The following is an 18,301-nucleotide window of genomic DNA, read 5'->3' as shown; positions in this document are numbered from 1 at the left end:
TGGCAGCCAGTCAGCAGCACACTGACAGGTGAGTTTGCGCTGATGGAATTTAAAGCACCTGTCGAGCTCCTCCCACTTCAAATGACACACATGAAACACGTCTTTCAACCTGGATTTTTTTTTATCTGTTTCCTGGTCGTTTAGAAGCAGCCTGTAGCTCAGGCCGCCACTGTGTCTGGGGTGTTAAGCGAGAAGATTTCTCAGAACATAAATCATTTTTTAGCAGTCTTGACATCCAAAGTGATTTACGATGCAATGTAAATCAGTTTCTGGTGAACTGGAAGGCACTTTAAGTTATGAACGTCAGCTTTTCTAACGTGTGTAGATTAACTACAGACCAAAAACTACTAAAAAGCTTTTCCCAGTTTCCTGTTTCAGCAACAATATGTGCAGAGTTTTCTTTATGAAAGAGTTCATGCTTTGTGCGAAACATTGAATGTTCTTGAAAGACTTTTCCTCAAACTGTTGGGATATATATTTGTATCATCTGCACTTCTTGTCAGTTTCAACAAGGTAAATATATTTGTGTACGCTGTTTTTTAGAACAGTAAATATACAATCATATCAACAAATCGACACCAATCAGTCACCTTAAAAGGCGATATTGATAGAAACAGCTATAGCTGTTATTATTATATATTATTATAAGAGGTGATAATATTATATAGAGCTGTCTATTGTACAAGACAAGCCTCCGAATTATGTTTTTGTCTGTCTTGGTGTTGAGTTTTATGATGAGTATAGATGTTTAGGTTCATTAATGTGGACACCAGGAAGAGTCCAGGTGATGAGGAACTAAATAAATAAACAAAGAAAACCTTGAACACCCTCGAAACTGCTTACTCGTGTCGAAAGTCATCAGCATGGGCAACATGTCTTTTCTAGTTGGTGATTATGACTTCATAAGATATGTAATGAGATGAAATAATAATAATGTTTAACAAGAAACTTATTCTGCCAAGCCTATGCTTGGTACAGTCAGTACTGAATAGTGTAATATCTGTCATTATGTAATGATATTGGGTAATGTCATGATGTGATGTAATATCATTCATTCATTTAGTCATGCTTAATGACTTTAAAACTGACAGTTACTGGTAAATGTACAGGTGTGTGTGTGTGTGTGTGTGTGTGTGTGTGACAGAGAGAGAGAGAGAGAGAGAGAGAGAGTGACAGTTGCAGGGGAGGGATTTTCAAAAATGACAAAACAAAGTGTGAGTCAAAAATTCCTTTTAAAAGTGAGGAAATATCAGGACTCGGTTACGTAAATTCTGTGTAATTGCTTTCAATCAAAAGCTGTGTCACCTCCCACTTTCTTTATGTGCTGTGGAAAAAAAAAAGAGATGAAACTATGATCACATCCCTTCATGTTCAACATATCTGGTTTACAGTTCAAGTTCCTCCCTTTCTCTCTACAGAAAGGTGATTTTGTGGTATCGTCATATTACAATAAATGTTACAAACTGTAAAAGAAGCTTTGCTCATTTTTATGCATTACAGAACCTTTTTTTGTCGCTCATTTTTCGTTTGTACTCTAGAAACAATAGACAAACGTAACATAAATCATTTTAGCAGGCTTGATGGCCAAAGTGATTTACAATCCAAAATTACAGTAAATATACAATTATATCAACAAATCAGCAAATCAGGAAGGAATCAGGAAGACTGATGTTTCACAGAATTATACTAATTTTCAGTGACAGGGAGTCATTTCACTACATGTAACTAAACTAGTAGTTTAACTACATTTTGCAGTAGCTTGTAGTTCAACTAAATTCTAATTGGCAGAGTGATTTTAGCAGTTAATTACTTTTTTTGACATTTTGAAGTGGAGTTAATCACTGGAACTACAATTTTGGCTGCAGACTAAGAGAAAAGAAAGGAATTACATTATTTATTCTCTCCTCTCTTGAGTGAAACCCCTTTGACCAACCCTCCTCTCTCTGCGCTGATGACTGAGCTGACAGGTGACCGTTGTCATGGTAAAGTTAGGAAATGGTCTATAAGGAGCTAGTTCAAGATAAACAAGTTTTAAATTAACATCTGCATAACAATGCAGTTTTACAAGTTTACATTTTTGCAGTTTTCTCTGTTATTGTGTAAGTGAGAAGTAGCTTACACTCTGAATGTATGGTGCGTTCTTATAGTAATTATAGTATGCCAGAGAATGATTTAGTATGTGATGACAGATGAAATAGTATGTCCCAATTGTATGCATACAAAGTATGTACTGTTGAATACATACTGCATGCAACAGCACATACCTCGTAATTGCGGCTGCAGTAAAAAGTAGAGGTATGTGATTCAGATGTACTGTTAGTTGAGTGGTATTTTTTGCAATCATTTCTCTTCGTTTTGTGTTGGCCTGTATGTTATAATGTTGTATTACATTGCAGGTGTTTTTACATTTTTTATGAAGAAGTTTGAACTACTTTTTTCCAAGTAACTTTAGTTATGTTTCTCTTGTGTGTAACTTTGCTGTAGTTCATCTGAAGCGATGCTTTCAGAGTAGCTTCCCCAACACTGTTAATGTTAATATCAATATTAAGCCACTATGTGTATGATTTATACATTTCCAACTGTGGTGCTTCCTAGCGGTAGTTTAAAAAAAAAGTTCACAGTGGCAGACAGTAATGTACGATGCTGCCTCCCATCACAGAGGTCCGACCTGCAGTAACTGAGATGAACGGGTCGTTTTCATCAGGATCGTCTCATTTTGCCGCAAATGAACACGTAAGACATCAGGATAATTTAGAAGATGTTAAGATCACATTAAAAGTGTTCACATAGTTGCTCGAGGTCCATGTTAAGGTGTGTGAGCAACCCTGACTCCTAGAAATTACATCTATATACAACTTATTCACAACAGCAAGTATGTTTTGTCTGAAACGTAATGTCACTTGAATAATGATTATAATTTGCCAAGTCGCAAAATGTTCCATGAAGAATGAATCGGCAAAATATTCACTGATAACGTATGTTATTTATTTTCCCTATCCGCTAATTATAATTACAGAATTACAGAAACTTTTTTATGGTAATGTTTATGCACTCACAGCACTGGGTTCATGTTAGTGGAGATTATGGTCTTGGTTTAAAGGTGCAGTGTGTAGAATTTAGTGGCATCTAGCAGAACAGACTTGTCAGAAATTGAATATAATATTCATAAGTATGTTTTAATTAGTGTATAATCCCATGAAAATAAGAATTGTTGTGTTTTCGTTACCTGAGAATGAGCCCTTTATATCTACACAGGGAGCGAGTCCTCTTCCACAGAGGCTACATGTTTCTACAGTAGCCCAGAACAGACAAACCAAACGCTGGCTCTAGAGAGGACCTTTCACATTTTTCACAAGTTTCTTGGCCACCGTCGGCTCTCCTACACGCTTGGAGGGGGAGGAGTATTCAGTTAGTTGCAATCTGCAACCTCATCGCTAGATGGCACTAAATCCTCCACACTGGTCCTTTAACATTGAAGAAAACAACAGTGACTTGAACAACATTTTTAATGAACTTTTAAACAAAACCACAATCTTTCACTATCCTTATCCAAGCAGCAGAATTTGAAATAGAAAAAAAACATTGTTTCTATATTCATTTGACTTGTGTCCATGTGCACATGCATCATTTATTTTTTGAGGAGTCAATCTGAACAATTTTAGTTCTTTTTGAGGATGTTATCATTTATCAATTTCCAGGTAACTATAAGCAGCTGTCCATCAAGAAAAATAACGATCTCCATGTAAATCACCTATCAGTCACCTCTTAAAAGGTGATATTGATAGAAACAGCTACAGCTCTCATTATTGTAAGCAATGATAATATTAAGTAGAACCATCTATTGTACAGGACAAACCTCTGAATTGTGTTTTTGGGTCTTGAGTGTTATGATGAGTATAGATATCAGAAGTTATGTGTATCATTTTAGATACATTAATATGGACACCAGGAAGAGCACAGGTAAGGAGGAAATAAATAAATAAACAAAGAAAAACCTTGAACATCCTGGAAACCTCTTACTCATGTCGAAAGTCATCAGCTGTTATTTGTCATGATGTGATGTAATTCAGTGATTATAGTGATCATTCAGTAATTAAAATTAATTCAGTTATTAGCTGGTAACTGACAGTTCCTGTTGTTGTACAGGTGTGTGTGTGTGTTGTTGTACAGGTGTGTGTGTGTGTTGTTGTACAGGTGTGTGTGTGTGTTTGTTGCTGGGAAGGGATTTTTAAAAATGACAAAACAAAGTGTGAGTCAAAAAGTCCTTTTTGAAAGTGAGAAATGTCAGGATTTGGTGACGTTAACGCTGAATAATTGCTCTCAATCAATGTTTGTATCACCTCCCACTTTCAAAGATGAAAATATAGATGAAACTATGATCACATAAATAATCACACAGGCCTCCACAGTCAACACCTGTGTTTCTGTTCAACTTCCTCTCTTTCTCTCTATAGAAAAATGATTTTGTAGTATCGTCATATTACAATAAATGTTACACATCATAAAAGAAGGTTTGCTCATTTCCATACATTACAGAAGCTTTTTTGCAGCTCATTTTTCCTTTGTACTCTATAGTTGACATTACATAGTGCATCAGTTACAGTACTTGTGTTGTGCTGTTTTCTTTGTATTTTATTGTTGACTTTTATCTAATTTAAAGGCCCATCTAGGAACGAGGATCGCAAGCTAGCTTAGATGATAAATGCTGTGCTATGTGCCATTAATTCATGCCTGACACTTGTCCCCTTTATAAATAAACATTATATAAATGAATACCACCCTGAGAATTCTTCCTGTATGTTGTTTTTTCTGATAATTTACTTAAAACAGATGACATGATGACTTATAGTAAAACAACTATATTTACATGACAAAAAATGAATAACTTCCAGTCAATAATTAGTTCAATAAAGACAGTAGATTCAGGTTGGCTTGAGGAGGAAATCAAGTGTTTAATTGTTGTTCTGAATTAATATTCTACCTGAATGAAATGTCCAGTATTTCATATGTTAAAGCCACATTTGCTTGTAATTTTTAAGTAATACTGTGGAGCACCGAAGGTTAGGTGGCTTGTTGGTAACTATAAAGATGCTTGTTTCTATCCTCAGGGTGGTTGAAAAGTGGGAAATCCACCTCAATGAGTTGTGATCTGTTGACTGACGACAGACTAAGGATCACCAGGCGACTCCCATTAATCTTTTACTCATCACTGTCCTTTCTCTGTTCACCTGCTCTTTGTCAGAAACACCAAACACTCCCTTTTTTAGTTTTAGCTAAACATTCAAGAGATGTTGAAAGATGATGACGAGCAGTTAGGATGAGAAGAAACAACTCACCTGATGTCACCTCTTCATCTTCAGGGAGTTACCTCACATCTCATGTCCAAAAAAAAAAAAAAATTCTGCGTCATTGTTTGTGTTTTGTATGTATTTTCTTGTTTTGTTTTTTAAGCTTTCCAAACTTATTTTAAAGGCTCATGTATGGACGAGCATTGCAAAGTAGACAAATAAATAAAATTATTAAAAGACCCGTATCCATAATATTTAGTATGCCAGAAAAATATTTAGTATATCTCAATACACAGTACATCAAATGAAGAGGAAATATTTGGAATACATAGTTTTTTTTTTTACCATGATGCATCACTACATTACATGCATTACACTGCAAAAAATGAGAAAAACAAAACCAAAAAATAAATAAATATAAGGTCACATTTGTTCATTATGCCAATTCGGCCATCATCACGATGGTGAAACTAATTCACTAGTGTGACATTAGATGCCTCATCATCTTTGCTGCAGTAAAAAAAAAGTGAAAACATACATTTTTAACTTTTAATTCAAGTCTATCTGAACTTTTCTTTGTGGGAGATCATCAGTCAGGTTTCTTGTTGTTCAGTTAGTCGTCACAGACAGACAATGACAGACGATTCAAAAGAGATTTTCGTGTTATTTTAATGAACTCAGTTGCTGCAGAAGAACACAACTCTTCCATCATCACGAGGATGTTCTGTGTGTATTTGGCAAACAATCAAAAGTAGATTAACTGTGACGGCAGTAATGACATGCGAAGGATTACAGGATGACATGATGCTTTCCACAGAAGAGTTCATGTTATGACACAATTGATATATGACCTATTTCATTTTTATTCGTTGCACATGCAAGTGCTTGTGAACACAATGATACACTGTTAGAAATCCACACTTTTATATGTAGTCCTGAAGATGCAGAGGACGTGCGCACGCACACACACACACACACACACACACACACACACACACACTGTAGCCATTCATTCCACACACTGGCACATAAAATCACACACACACACACACTTTTAATTACACACACACACACACTAGCTGTCCTGGTTAATAAGGTTTTTGGCTTTTTGCAGGTTGTGTTCGACGGCTCCTTCTAAGAACTGAACCCAGGTCAGCTCTGATTCCCCGCATACGTGACTGGACCTGTAGGGCCAGAAGAGAGAGGAGAGTAATGAAAAAGAGAAAAACGGACACATTAAAGGACGATCAAGTTATTTTCTAGAACAATATTCTGTTTATAAAGTTCGTCATCGGCTCCTATCAGTCACAGACAGAAACTGTAGTGACAGGAAGTGAACAAGCTGACTGGATTCAGTTTTCATCTCATCTGACAAGTTTTGCTGATAAAGACCCGAACGCACTGAAAGCGTCTGACGCACGTTTTGAAGTAAATCTGTTGTTTTAAATGGCCGAACGAGCACCAACAGCGTTATGAGGCGCATCAAACTGCTTTGACGCACCTAATCCGACCTTGTTTCAATTTTGGAGGGTTAAATGAAGACCCAGTGACCAAAACTGTTTTCTTCTGCAGCCAATGGAGAGAGAGAGTGCGAGCTAACTGAGAGCACGAGCAAGTGAGAGAGAGAAAGAGAGAGAGAGCGAGCACGGTGGCGATGAATGAGAGAAATAAAACATTATTTTCTGATTGTTTCATGGCGGTTACGTTCTAAAGCACAAATAAATAACCATCAAACAGATGATTTACCGTGGAGACAGACGCTCTTAGTTTAATTTCCTCCTTTTCATTCATTCATTCATTGCAACCAACTAATCCAGCAGTAAGTACGAAGAACAAATCTGTGTCGGTTCTGTGGTTGTCGGCGTTCCAAATCTGATGCCCGCAGTGCGCCGTATAGGAGCATCAGATGACGCACTTCAAATGAGGCGCATCATTTACCGTTTTCAGCGCGTTCGGGCCCTTCAGATGAACTGATAGGACGATTTACAGACTCACCACCCACATGTTTCTCAAACACTTTTTCTCACATTCACTGAATCCATTTTTATCTTTTGCATCACTTATCCTCTCGATTTCCTCACCTGCATTTCTTCATGATTCGTCTCACTTTAAGTAACATCTCAGCATGTTGGAACACATTAACTACAAACTGAAGACACCGAAAACCTTCCAAGGAAAAACTGTTTTTGTATTAGCTTTAGCTAAAAAGCGTAGGTGGATCAATCTTACCTGATGATCTCTAGAACTTTCTTTAACAGTGCTGCCAATTTAGACACCTGCAGAGAAAAAAAAAAACACATTTATTTGTTGTTGTTGTTGTATTTATGTACAACAGCTGAGACAGAAGCAGGTTGGGAAAGCATAAAAATAACAAAATTCCTTTTTGAAATGCCCTTTTTCTCTGCAGGTTTAAGCGAGAACCTTAAGCTGCTTTAAAGATACTTCAGGCAGAGAGGTATGCTCCTCACAAGAGCAGCTGATACAATCACTGAAAATGAATGTTTCTCCATTGAAGCATCAAAATTAGAAAAAAATGTAACCTGTTCTGACTGAAGCAGAGTTTTGACTTTCCTTCAGTAAACTAGTGAAGCGTTAAAACAAGTCGGGCCAGTTGGGCTGCACTCTGATAAGAACACAGATCCTCAACCACAAATATCTGAAAACTGTTTTTTTTATATATATACATGCAAGATGTAGCAGTGTGACTGTAAACTTTTTTCACTGGAAAAACAGTTCCTCTGAAAACTGTCAGTGACGGTGTGCTCTTTGGATCATTTAGTGTTACTGGGAAACACCTTCTAGACAGTGACGTTACTGTAGAAAATCTCAGAGACATATTATCTCAAAACTTGGACAAATAAAACCAAAACTATCTGCATGTCAAGATACCACATGAGGACACACAGAACTGACCCATTTAAAATAATCTTTGTTGCTATTTTTAATGCAGATCAGATTCATAACAATCAGTAAATATATTATCCAACATCGTCTGTGCATCCCTGGGACGTCAATTTAATCCACGCCGGTGTTTTCAGAGGCTGCATTTGAGCCGAATTTCAATCAGTTGGGAGAACGGTGCAGCAACTATGAACAACACTGATCAGAGTCTTGGACTCTTGGAGTTGATCTCTATAAAGTCAAGAACAGCGCAGTCAGAGGTTTTTACTTATCCTGATGATATGTTGGAGGGTTAACTTTGACAAATTCAGTACAATATTCTTTCTCTTTAAGCTGTTTTTGCTCTCTACCAACTCCTGATGGAAATATCTATAGAATATTATATCATTCAAAAAGATGTGCTTTAAAACAGGGTTTTGTATCTGTAACCTTATTTTTGTGAACTTGTACATTTATGTTTGTATCTGTTAATTCTGTGCTGCCTGGTTGCACCAATGTACTTGCAGACTGAACATTTTGGTGTCTCCTTGCAAACGTCGTTTGGCAAGTTTGTGCTTTCAGTTACAGACTGCAAGCCTGTATTCACACGAGTGTGTGTGTGTGTGTGCACGCACACAGACTTTTGACATGTTTATTGCATGTTCTGGTTTTGTACACTGAGCTTCGTGAGAAAGAGAGGTGGGACGTTCAACTTTTGACCAATCAGCTTTGTTGGAGCTGCTACAGCGAATCCAATTGGTCAATCATGTGACGGCAGCTAGAAGATCCCAGGCGGACCACAGACTTCACACTGTTGGCCTCCCAGAACCAGGTAAAATGACTTCTTCAAAGTCTCTAACCTGTATTCACATAAACCCCAGAATGAAGGACATTAAAGGACCAGTGTGTAGAATTTAGTGGCAGAAATGGAATATAATATTCAAAACTATGTTTTAATTAGTGTATAATCACCTGAAAATAAGAATGGCTGTGTTTTTGCTACCTTAGAAGTAGCCCTTTATAGCTACATAGGGAGCAGGTCCTCTGCCACAACAACATTAATATTTATACACAATCTAACAAATATTACAATAAGACGTCAGTGTGGCCCAGGAGTCCATATAGCCAATAAATTAAAAAACATTACATCACTACAGTCAATAAACTGATAAATAAAAAGACAACAATAAGTGTGTCAAGTGATGCATCTAAAAACAGGCAATAAATATAAACTAAAACCATTTCCATTAGGCACAAACAGAAAAACTAGACCTTACAAATAAACACAGCTCATGTTGTGTGTTTGTATGTGCAGGTGTGTGTGTGTGTGTCTGTGTGTGTGTGTGTGTGTGTGTCTTACATTGTTCTCTACTCCACTGTAGTCCATGGGGGGGTAGAGACAGAGAGCCAGATCATCAACACTGATGAGAAAAGACGGTGAGAAAATCATTTATCCTGACTTTTTGAAACATTGTAAACATGTATATCTTATTTTAATGAAAATTACAGATTAAAAATTACAGATTAAATGTTGGATTAAGTGTTTGATGTGTTACGGCGAAGCAACATTCTTTCCACAATCATGACAATCATAAACAGCAGAAACAAATGAACAAGTATAAAAAAATGAATTTGAACTGTTGCTGTTCAGACAAAGAAAAAACATTTTTCCACACTTAAGACTGATGCAGGAAAAAAACTTCTATGCTCATTGTCTGCACTTCTATTAAAATGAGTTACTGCTGAATTTGAATGTGTAAAATGTCTAAATCTTGAAAATCAAGTTATTACAATATGCACCAAAGAGTTAAAGGTGCAGTATGTAAGAATTAAGTAAGAATTTGACTTTAAAACATTCACAGTTAACTAAAATGATGTGTGTGTGTGTGTGTGTGTGTGTGTGTGTGTGTGTACCCTGGACTGATGTCCTTGCTGATGTCAGCCAGGTCGTCCAGCTGGGCCAGGTTCTGAGGCGTGGTGACGTCACCGTTAGCTTTGACGGCCGACGTCAGTTTCCTCAGACACGCCGCCGACGCCTTCATCAGCCCCTGGCACGGACCGATCACCTGCCGGTCCTTCTCCGACCAATATGTGTCCTGGTTGCCTCGAGGCTCGTCACCTTCCTCGTCATCGTCGAGGATGTCGTTGAACGGGTCCTGAGGCTCAGATAACGCCTGGATGGAGGAGAAACAATCTTTTTATATTTAACATCGCAAACAGAATTTCAAACTGCTTCACATTTGTAATAGGGCTGCCACTAACAATCAATTACATTATTGAAACTTGTTTATGTACAGGTGGAATCAGTGATGTGGAAATATAGATCATCCTGAATTTATGAAGACAAAAGGAGGCTTTTAAAGAGATAAACGTACAGGCTTCTCACTATAATATACTTACAACACAGGAACAATTTTAATACAAGCCGTCCTCTTACATACTGTTCCATTTCAAAAAAACCTCTGGCCACTATTGGAGAATTTACGGTGTGCGTGTGTGTGTGTGTACCTGTTCGATTTCCTCTATCGCGTCCTTCACAACTCCGATCTGATCAGACAGAACCACCAGCACTGCTGCCTTATTATCTGTGGAATACAAATACAAGATCATCAATAAACCTTAATTCATTAAAATCTGGAAAAACTTCAAGACAAAAGAGCAGAAATATAAATATACTGAAACACTTTTTCTTGGCAGAACACAAGGTCTCACATTCATCAGATCCTCTTAGAAATAACAGCTGATTCACAAACCAGGAGGAAGTACGAAGCTCTCCACATTAGATATCACTGTCATACAGACTGAGTGTCATACAGTTGTCATGAGCAGATAATTGATCACATCTGGCATCATCACCTAAATACATTTTAAATTTGAAATTGATCTGCAGTGACTCTAACTGTAAAAGGGAGAGGAAGAGTGTGTGCAGAAGGGCTGCAGCTAACAATTATTTTCATTAATCATTCAATTATTGCACTGGCACTATTTCCTGCAAACACAAATATCACTACTGAAACTATTGACACTAATACTTCTGCAGCTGATATAACTTTAAAATACAATAAAAGCAAGTTGGAGTTGGACAGAATTGTAATGTATTTTAGGAGGTATTCAGGCTGAGCCGTGCTGTGAACAGCCCCAAGCAGTTGAGCGGTGCGAGTGTTTTTCCACTGCACTAAATACCAAGGTTAGAAGATCATCTAACATGTCAATGTGAGCGTTTCCGCTTATATTGTTCCTCCCTGTAATATTTAAAACTGATTCGCTGATTCCCAGATAGCCCCAAATATGTCCACATGTTGTTGAGAAGACCTGAATCTGAAAGTTCACCGGTGGAAAGCTTTTAATGTGAGGCAGCAGCTTAACGAAGCTCTGATACAGCTGAAAGTGTTTTTTAAGACTATCATGCTGTCAACCACAACAACACGGCTCAACACAGATATCCCCTGTTGTGAGGCAATAGTGGGAACGCATGTCATCACAGATCGGCACACGGTAATGACAATCACCCTCCGATTATTTACATTTTTAAAATCCTGTTGACTGGACTAACCTTGAGGCAACTGGGCGAACTGGTCGCAGGCTGACCACACACCTCCTGTTGATGTCAACTGCTCCTGTGTCAGACTGGAGGGAGAGGATGAGGAAGAGAAAGGATGAGGAAGAGAAAAACCAAGAGAGAAATAAAAAGGGAACATAAATTAAAACATGCTGCTGTTGTTTTGCTGAAAACAAAAATGCAAATCTAAAGATGTCAAGTTTACAGTTGATTGTGTTTGAGCTATGAACATAGTGAAAAAAAGTGTCTGCATGTGTGTTAGCATTACCATGAAATTTCATGTGTTATGACAACACTAGCGCAAGTGTGTGTTGAATGGTTGTATCCACGGATGTGAACATAAACTACAATTTACTGTGATATCTTACATTCACTTTCTGTTTGTGTGATTGTGTGTGTGTGTGTGTGTGTGTACCTCTGTAGCGGTGTGCTCAGTATGACCTCCACCAGCTGTGCGACTCCCTCCAGAACCTCGACCGTGGCGTCTCTGACCTGTCGCCGCAGACTGACACCTGAGACACACAGAGAGGAGAGACGACGGAAACACAAGTGACAAGCTGAAGTCCAGACGCTGACAAAGTTTATATCCATTTTTATATCTATTCATAAAATCTAAAACAGCAGACATAACAAGCTGTGGGCCGGCACGCTCTTGGTTTTTGCAATATCAAGTATAATCTGAGGTTCACTGGAGAGTTTTAACGTTGCATGATTAACTAAAAGTCCAGAGCTGCAGAAAATGCTTATATGTGAGAACAGGACGGAACAGCTTTTCTCTTTTATTACTTTTAATATTATTATGAAAGTATTTAAGTATCAACTATCAAGCCAAACCACATTTCAGTGACTAAAATCAGACTGCATGAAACTGACGCCCTAATATAGAAAAGGACAGCAGTAAAAGAAGAGAACTATATGCAAAATAATACATGACTGAGAACATAGTAGGACTGTGGAGGTGACGGGTGTTACCTTGGCTCTTTGGTAGCCAGTAATACACTGTAGAGAGAGTCAGGACGCTCTTCATGATCGACTCTGTCAACTTCTCTCCGTCCTGCAGAGAGTCCAGGAAAGAGAGACAAAAACCAAATTAAAATAAAAGGTTTAAGTGACAATTAAAGGTCTTAAAGCTGGAGAGCTTCTGGCAGTGTAGGGAGTAAAGGGGGGCGCTCAGACACAGGCATGCAGCACGCTCTCATGTGCACCCTGAATGACAGGCACACAGAGAGGGCGGGTAAAAACAGATATGTTTTGACGGTCCACTGGCCCACCGGCTGGGATTTGTCCCAGTATGCCCGATGGCCAGAACACCACTGGCCGTAACCTGTCGTTACGGCTGTTACTAGTTTTAGCTGTAGTCTATCTATACATCCATTCATCCTTCTATCCTCAGTCACACTTCACCAGAGCTCACATTTAACAGGTTAATTAAATCCAGGTGTCTTGCGAAGGATCAAAACCGGTAAAATATTATGATTACGATAATAATCTGACCTGTTGTGATGGCAGCGGGGGTTTGGAGAAGGCCAGGCTGAGTTTCGTGGCTTCTTGGGACACTGCCTTCACTGCCTGGTCTGAGGACAGAAGAGACAATTAACTCACATTAAAAGTCCCATTAAATGACTTTCAGATGATGATTTTCTCCCACTGTGGCTTGTTGGAACAGGATCAAATGACGAGATCTATAATTACATAGATGATTGCACTTGATGGATAAACACTTTGAATGCACACCAAGAACAAAGTGGAAAAAAAGCAGGCGGAGGATGATGAAGATGATAAACTATACTCAACTCAGAGTGTCCCAGAAGTTGGAGAGGTTGAACGCTCCGTCTGACTCATTGGACTCTCCATCTGTGATAGAAAAATGAGCATTCGGTCAGACAAATCTTCCCGCTTCCAGGTTAAATTCATGGACAAACAGCAGATTCACAGGCCGAAGTGACAAAGGTACCAAATGCTTGTTAACTTTGTGACTGATTTTGCGATTAAATTCAAATGTTCAAAATGAATGAAAAATAAAAACAAATGTGCTACTAAAATTTCTAAGGTAATGTCTCAGAATTTAGTATTATTATGAATAAAAACGAATGGCAAGAGCTGAAAACAACAGACAAATAATCAATAAGTTTTTTGTGTTTTCATCAGCAAAATAAAGGTTTTACAGAAAGTGGGTTTAAACAGGTTAAGGTTTTTGCTATGATGTCTAACACTTTTTCACAAGTGGTGAAAAAACAGAATCTGCTGCTAAATATCATTATTTATGTTTCCATTATCTCCAAATCAGAAGTTAACTTCAGCGTCGTCATCCCTGTCTAGCTATTTTATCCATTAACAGTTTCTCAGTTGTGTTCTTTCAAAACATTTACTAAATTACGACATATGGCAGTGTAACAAAATAAAACTACATAACACAACGCTAACAGATGATTTTATTCATAACATTTACTCCGACTTGACATGTCAGCTATTTCAGACCTCAATACAGTTCAACAACAGCCCAATAAGACTATCTAGTTGTATCCACACCTCTCTAAATTAGTGGTTCTTAAAGTGGGGTCCAGGGACCCCCAGGGGTCCTTGAGAGGTTCCCAGGGGGTCCCCAGCAAAATTATATTAATTTATATATAATATTTATAGGTAACATAATGACATAGTGTATGACCATATTTGTCGTGGGTTTCATACACTTTCTGTAATAAAACACCTAAAAGCAAAAATCTTATCAGATGGGGGTCTGTGGTCTAATTTGTGTCAGTTTAGGGTCGTTGACGTGAGAAAGTTGGAGAACCACCTCTTAATACATGTTGTAATGTTCTGTATTTTGTCTGATCTGATCTGCAGTTTTGTAGACGTGCAACTGATTACAAACCAACTTGCACATTTTTTTATTATTGTCCTTATGATTCATTCTGCTTCTACAAGTTGATCTATTTCTTTAAAAAGTGTTTATTTTTATTATTAAATATATTTACTTGTTTGTTTTACTGTTTTTATTCTGTGTGTTTTTGCTTGCTTTTATTGTTTATCTGCTTTTGCCTGTGTACTTTCTCAAGCGCTTTGTGTATAAACTGTGTTATATAAATACATTTGCCTAAAACAGTTTCTACATAAACTGGACACCATATGTTGCATCATACAGTATTTAACTCAATGTCGGTTACCTAATAAACTGACATCTGAGTGTTTATGTCGAGCTGTTGCAGAAACTTAAAAAGGAAATTTCACAACTTGCTATCAGTTAAGAAAACAAACACATCTAACATAAAGCTTGTTACCGGATAACGCGGACTCTGTAAAACTACAAACAGAAACCTTCAGTGGAAAAAACAAGCCCAGCGAACATATAGACTTATTATTTAGCTTTGTGCTAATGTTAGCACGTTTAGCTTGAGGCTAACGCTAGCATGAACATAGCGGAGTTAGCTACTGGCTAAATATTAGTCCTGCGTCACAGCTAATGTGTGATATTTTACCTCTGACTCGGTCTTTGACACACTGGACGGAGTTCAGCAGGTTTCGTAAAGGCACAGACACATTTCCTCCACTGTTATCGGCACTCATGTCACCAAAGTTTTCTGACAGCTAAATAGCATGCGTGTTGTGGAACTGAAGAGGGACAGGATGTTGGACCGGGGACGATTATAAAGGAGGCAACAGTTCCGACGGAAAAAATAAAAAGCGACACATTGAAGAAAAGGTTTTAGTGACATCTTGTGGTGAAATTTAAGTACTACAAGTAAAATGCGTAAAACAGTTAAAATATATGTTGTATCATGATAAAGCTTGGGCTGTGTGAAGTTGTGAGAGGCATTAAAAAATATATATTTTATGACATTTACGGACCAAACAATCAATCGATTAATCAAGAGAATATGGTCTAATTAATCATTTATCACATCGGTCATAAGTTGCAGCTCTAAAGTAGTTGTGTGGTCTTTGGATAGGACATAACAACAGGGCCTTAATCATAAAAAATATTTTTTAAAGTTACGTGGTGCAAATACTGACATAAAACAGCACTGAGATTTAATACAACAGTAATCTAGCAAACCATGTGGCTTAATCTATAAGCAAACACACATTAACCAACAACTACACAGCACTAAACATAATCACAAAGACTGAAACTGAATAATGACACAAGCAGCAGCTGAGTGACACAAAGCTGCATTTTCTGTACTTACACTCACACAGAAAACTGTCCATTAAACCTGCATTAACTGATTTTTTTGTCACACTTGGGGGCAGCAAAAACAAGTTGTGAGCACAACACTGACATACCATCACCTATTAAATTGATGATAAGTTGAACTTGTTAGCAAACAGTTGCTTATTTCCACATCCAGCATTATTTATTTGGAGTCTTTTCTGTCCACATGGTGAATGTAAGTCTAATATTCACTCTCTTTTAGCGCCTTACTTTCTCTTTACTAACCCCTGAGGGAAATATCTGGCTCTTTAGCTGCTAAACGCTCCACTATGTTCACCAGCTTGTCTACAGCTTACTGTGTCACTATGAGAGCGCACCAAAGTGGTAAAGTTGCAGCCGGACAGCTAAACAATGAGCTGAAACTCACTATAAAGCTGTGAAGCCGAGGGGAGCTGTAGAGTCACTGATAATTCTCTGTAGATTCATTATGAGTGACACCTCTTACATTAGACATAGACATTTGAAACATTATTATTATAAAAAATATTGATTATAGCTGCTTTAACTGTCCATTTCTCTCCTGGTATACAGTGCCTGAGTGAAGCAGCTCGGTCTCTTAAATTTGCCACTCCTGATTTAGTCCACTGGGTGTCACTGCTGAGCTTTCCAACCTGTTTATTTGATGTTTTCTGTCTCTCTCCATCAGGATTTGCTTACAGGACTCTTTCTCTGAGCAGGAACTTGCTGGTTTCAGGATCTTCGGAGTCTTGGGCCACCATGAACATGGTACGACCCACAAGAAGCAGCTTGACAGCCTCTTTTAAATAGAAACTCCCTTTAGTCCTCTGTCCAAAGATGGTTTCACCTACATGTGAAACATTTCCTGTTTGTGTATATGTGGGAATATTACAGAGCAGCTTAACTTTTAATGTCAAAGTCATCACTGGCAATATGTTTGATTAACTGGCAAATATGAAAACACTACAGGATGTGACTTTAGAGTTTTTCTGAATCCTAATGATGAAAAGGATCCTAAAGTTGTTAAGTGTGATGTGACATTTTGAAAGACTGAGAAAGAAGGACCCATACTAACACCAACTTCTACTTCTTTTTAAATCTCTTTGGATAGTTTTTTTCTTCACAGCCTTTTTACTCTCCTCTATCAGTTCTTCCTTTTCTATGACTTCATCATTCCTCTCACAAGTTTAGTTTTGCTCCTTTACTTTTCTGCATGAAAACTTTCAATCGCATTCCTTCTCACTATCACATAAATCTCTTCCAGGAGTCGAATGCTGGGCATGATGTAATGATCCAGAAGAAGCTCAGACAGCTGCAGGAGTTAAAGATGCGGGTAAAACAGCTTCTTCCTGAGAGAGAAACTGCTCTGGAAGGTGAGTGAACTTCATCATCATGTCCGAGTGTCATTCACAGCATGTTGTGTTCAGAGATCACAGTCTCACATTCTGTTTGTATGTTTGGTTGTGTGTTTGCAAATGTACGTTATTCAGCATCAACACAGAGGACACTCAAACTCATAGCCAGAACTTTAGATGCAATCGCTCGATGAGTTGCTTCAGGGGACAACAGGGATAAATCAGTAGGATCAGTTTAATCCATTGTGTGAGGTCCTGGCTACAAAAAATACATAAACTAAACAAAACAAAAAATATCTAAAAAAGCTGCTGGTGATATGCGACAGCCTTCTCCCTCCACAGGACAGAGGGAGTCCAAAGTAATTCATACAGATCATGCCCTTTCTGTAGAGAGGCAGAGAGTAAGGGTGTTGTTAAAGGACAGGCTCACAGTTCTTCAGGTCTGACTTAAACAACAATCAGGTGTCCCTACAAGTATTGAAACAGGTTTTGCTTGCTGTAATCATTCCTCCTATTCATACAGGCCATAAAGAGATCCCTTTATAATGCGCTTTCAATGTAAGTGATTGGGGATTAAATCCACACTCCTTGTCCTCAAGCAAAAATGTATTATTTAAAGATAATATGAGGTTTCAATAGATATCTTCCACAGTTAGTCTTTTTGGTGAAATTTCCCCTCTTTTTTTCTCAACAGATACTGTTTTTCTGGAGGAATTTGGCACTAAAGAGACCGTAACTTTGAAAGATATTGACTTGATTTGACTAAAACATGGAAGGAGGGCTGTGGATATTGTTGTCCCCCATCATTTATATTGAACGTGCAATATGAAAGGATTTTCTAATGGCCAGTATGAACAGGAGGAATGATCCAGCAAGAAAAACATGTGTCAGTGTAATATGACCACCTGACTATTGTTCTGGACAGACTTGGAAAATTATGAACTTATCCTTTAATGTAGGTGCATCAACTCTGGTCTCCTGCAACAGAGGCGCAATGTTTATATGTTCTCCCCATGTCTGCATGGGTTTCCTCCCACACTCCAAAGAT

At 38.0% G+C, this 18,301-nt stretch overlaps 1 protein-coding gene across 1 annotated transcript; it reads right to left on the bottom strand.

Annotated features, from left to right (window-relative positions):
- Nucleotides 1-5,932: 5,932 nt before the first annotated feature.
- On the bottom strand, nt 5,933-15,363 carry ccndbp1 (cyclin D-type binding-protein 1). The gene is made up of 11 exons (XM_042407533.1): nt 15,204-15,363; nt 13,522-13,581; nt 13,222-13,301; nt 12,700-12,781; nt 12,143-12,239; nt 11,722-11,795; nt 10,677-10,753; nt 10,083-10,342; nt 9,529-9,589; nt 7,518-7,564; nt 5,933-6,472 (listed from the first exon to the last, which is right to left on the bottom strand). The coding sequence occupies exons 1-11, from the start codon at nt 15,289-15,291 to the stop codon at nt 6,364-6,366; spliced, it is 1,035 nt and encodes a 344-aa protein (XP_042263467.1). The 5' UTR covers nt 15,292-15,363; the 3' UTR covers nt 5,933-6,363.
- Between the last annotated feature and the right edge of the window lie 2,938 nt (nt 15,364-18,301).

Source organism: Thunnus maccoyii, chromosome 3 (assembly GCF_910596095.1).
Source record: "Thunnus maccoyii chromosome 3, fThuMac1.1, whole genome shotgun sequence".
Lineage (NCBI taxonomy): Eukaryota > Metazoa > Chordata > Actinopteri > Scombriformes > Scombridae > Thunnus > Thunnus maccoyii.
This window is presented reverse-complemented; position numbering and strand designations above follow the sequence as displayed.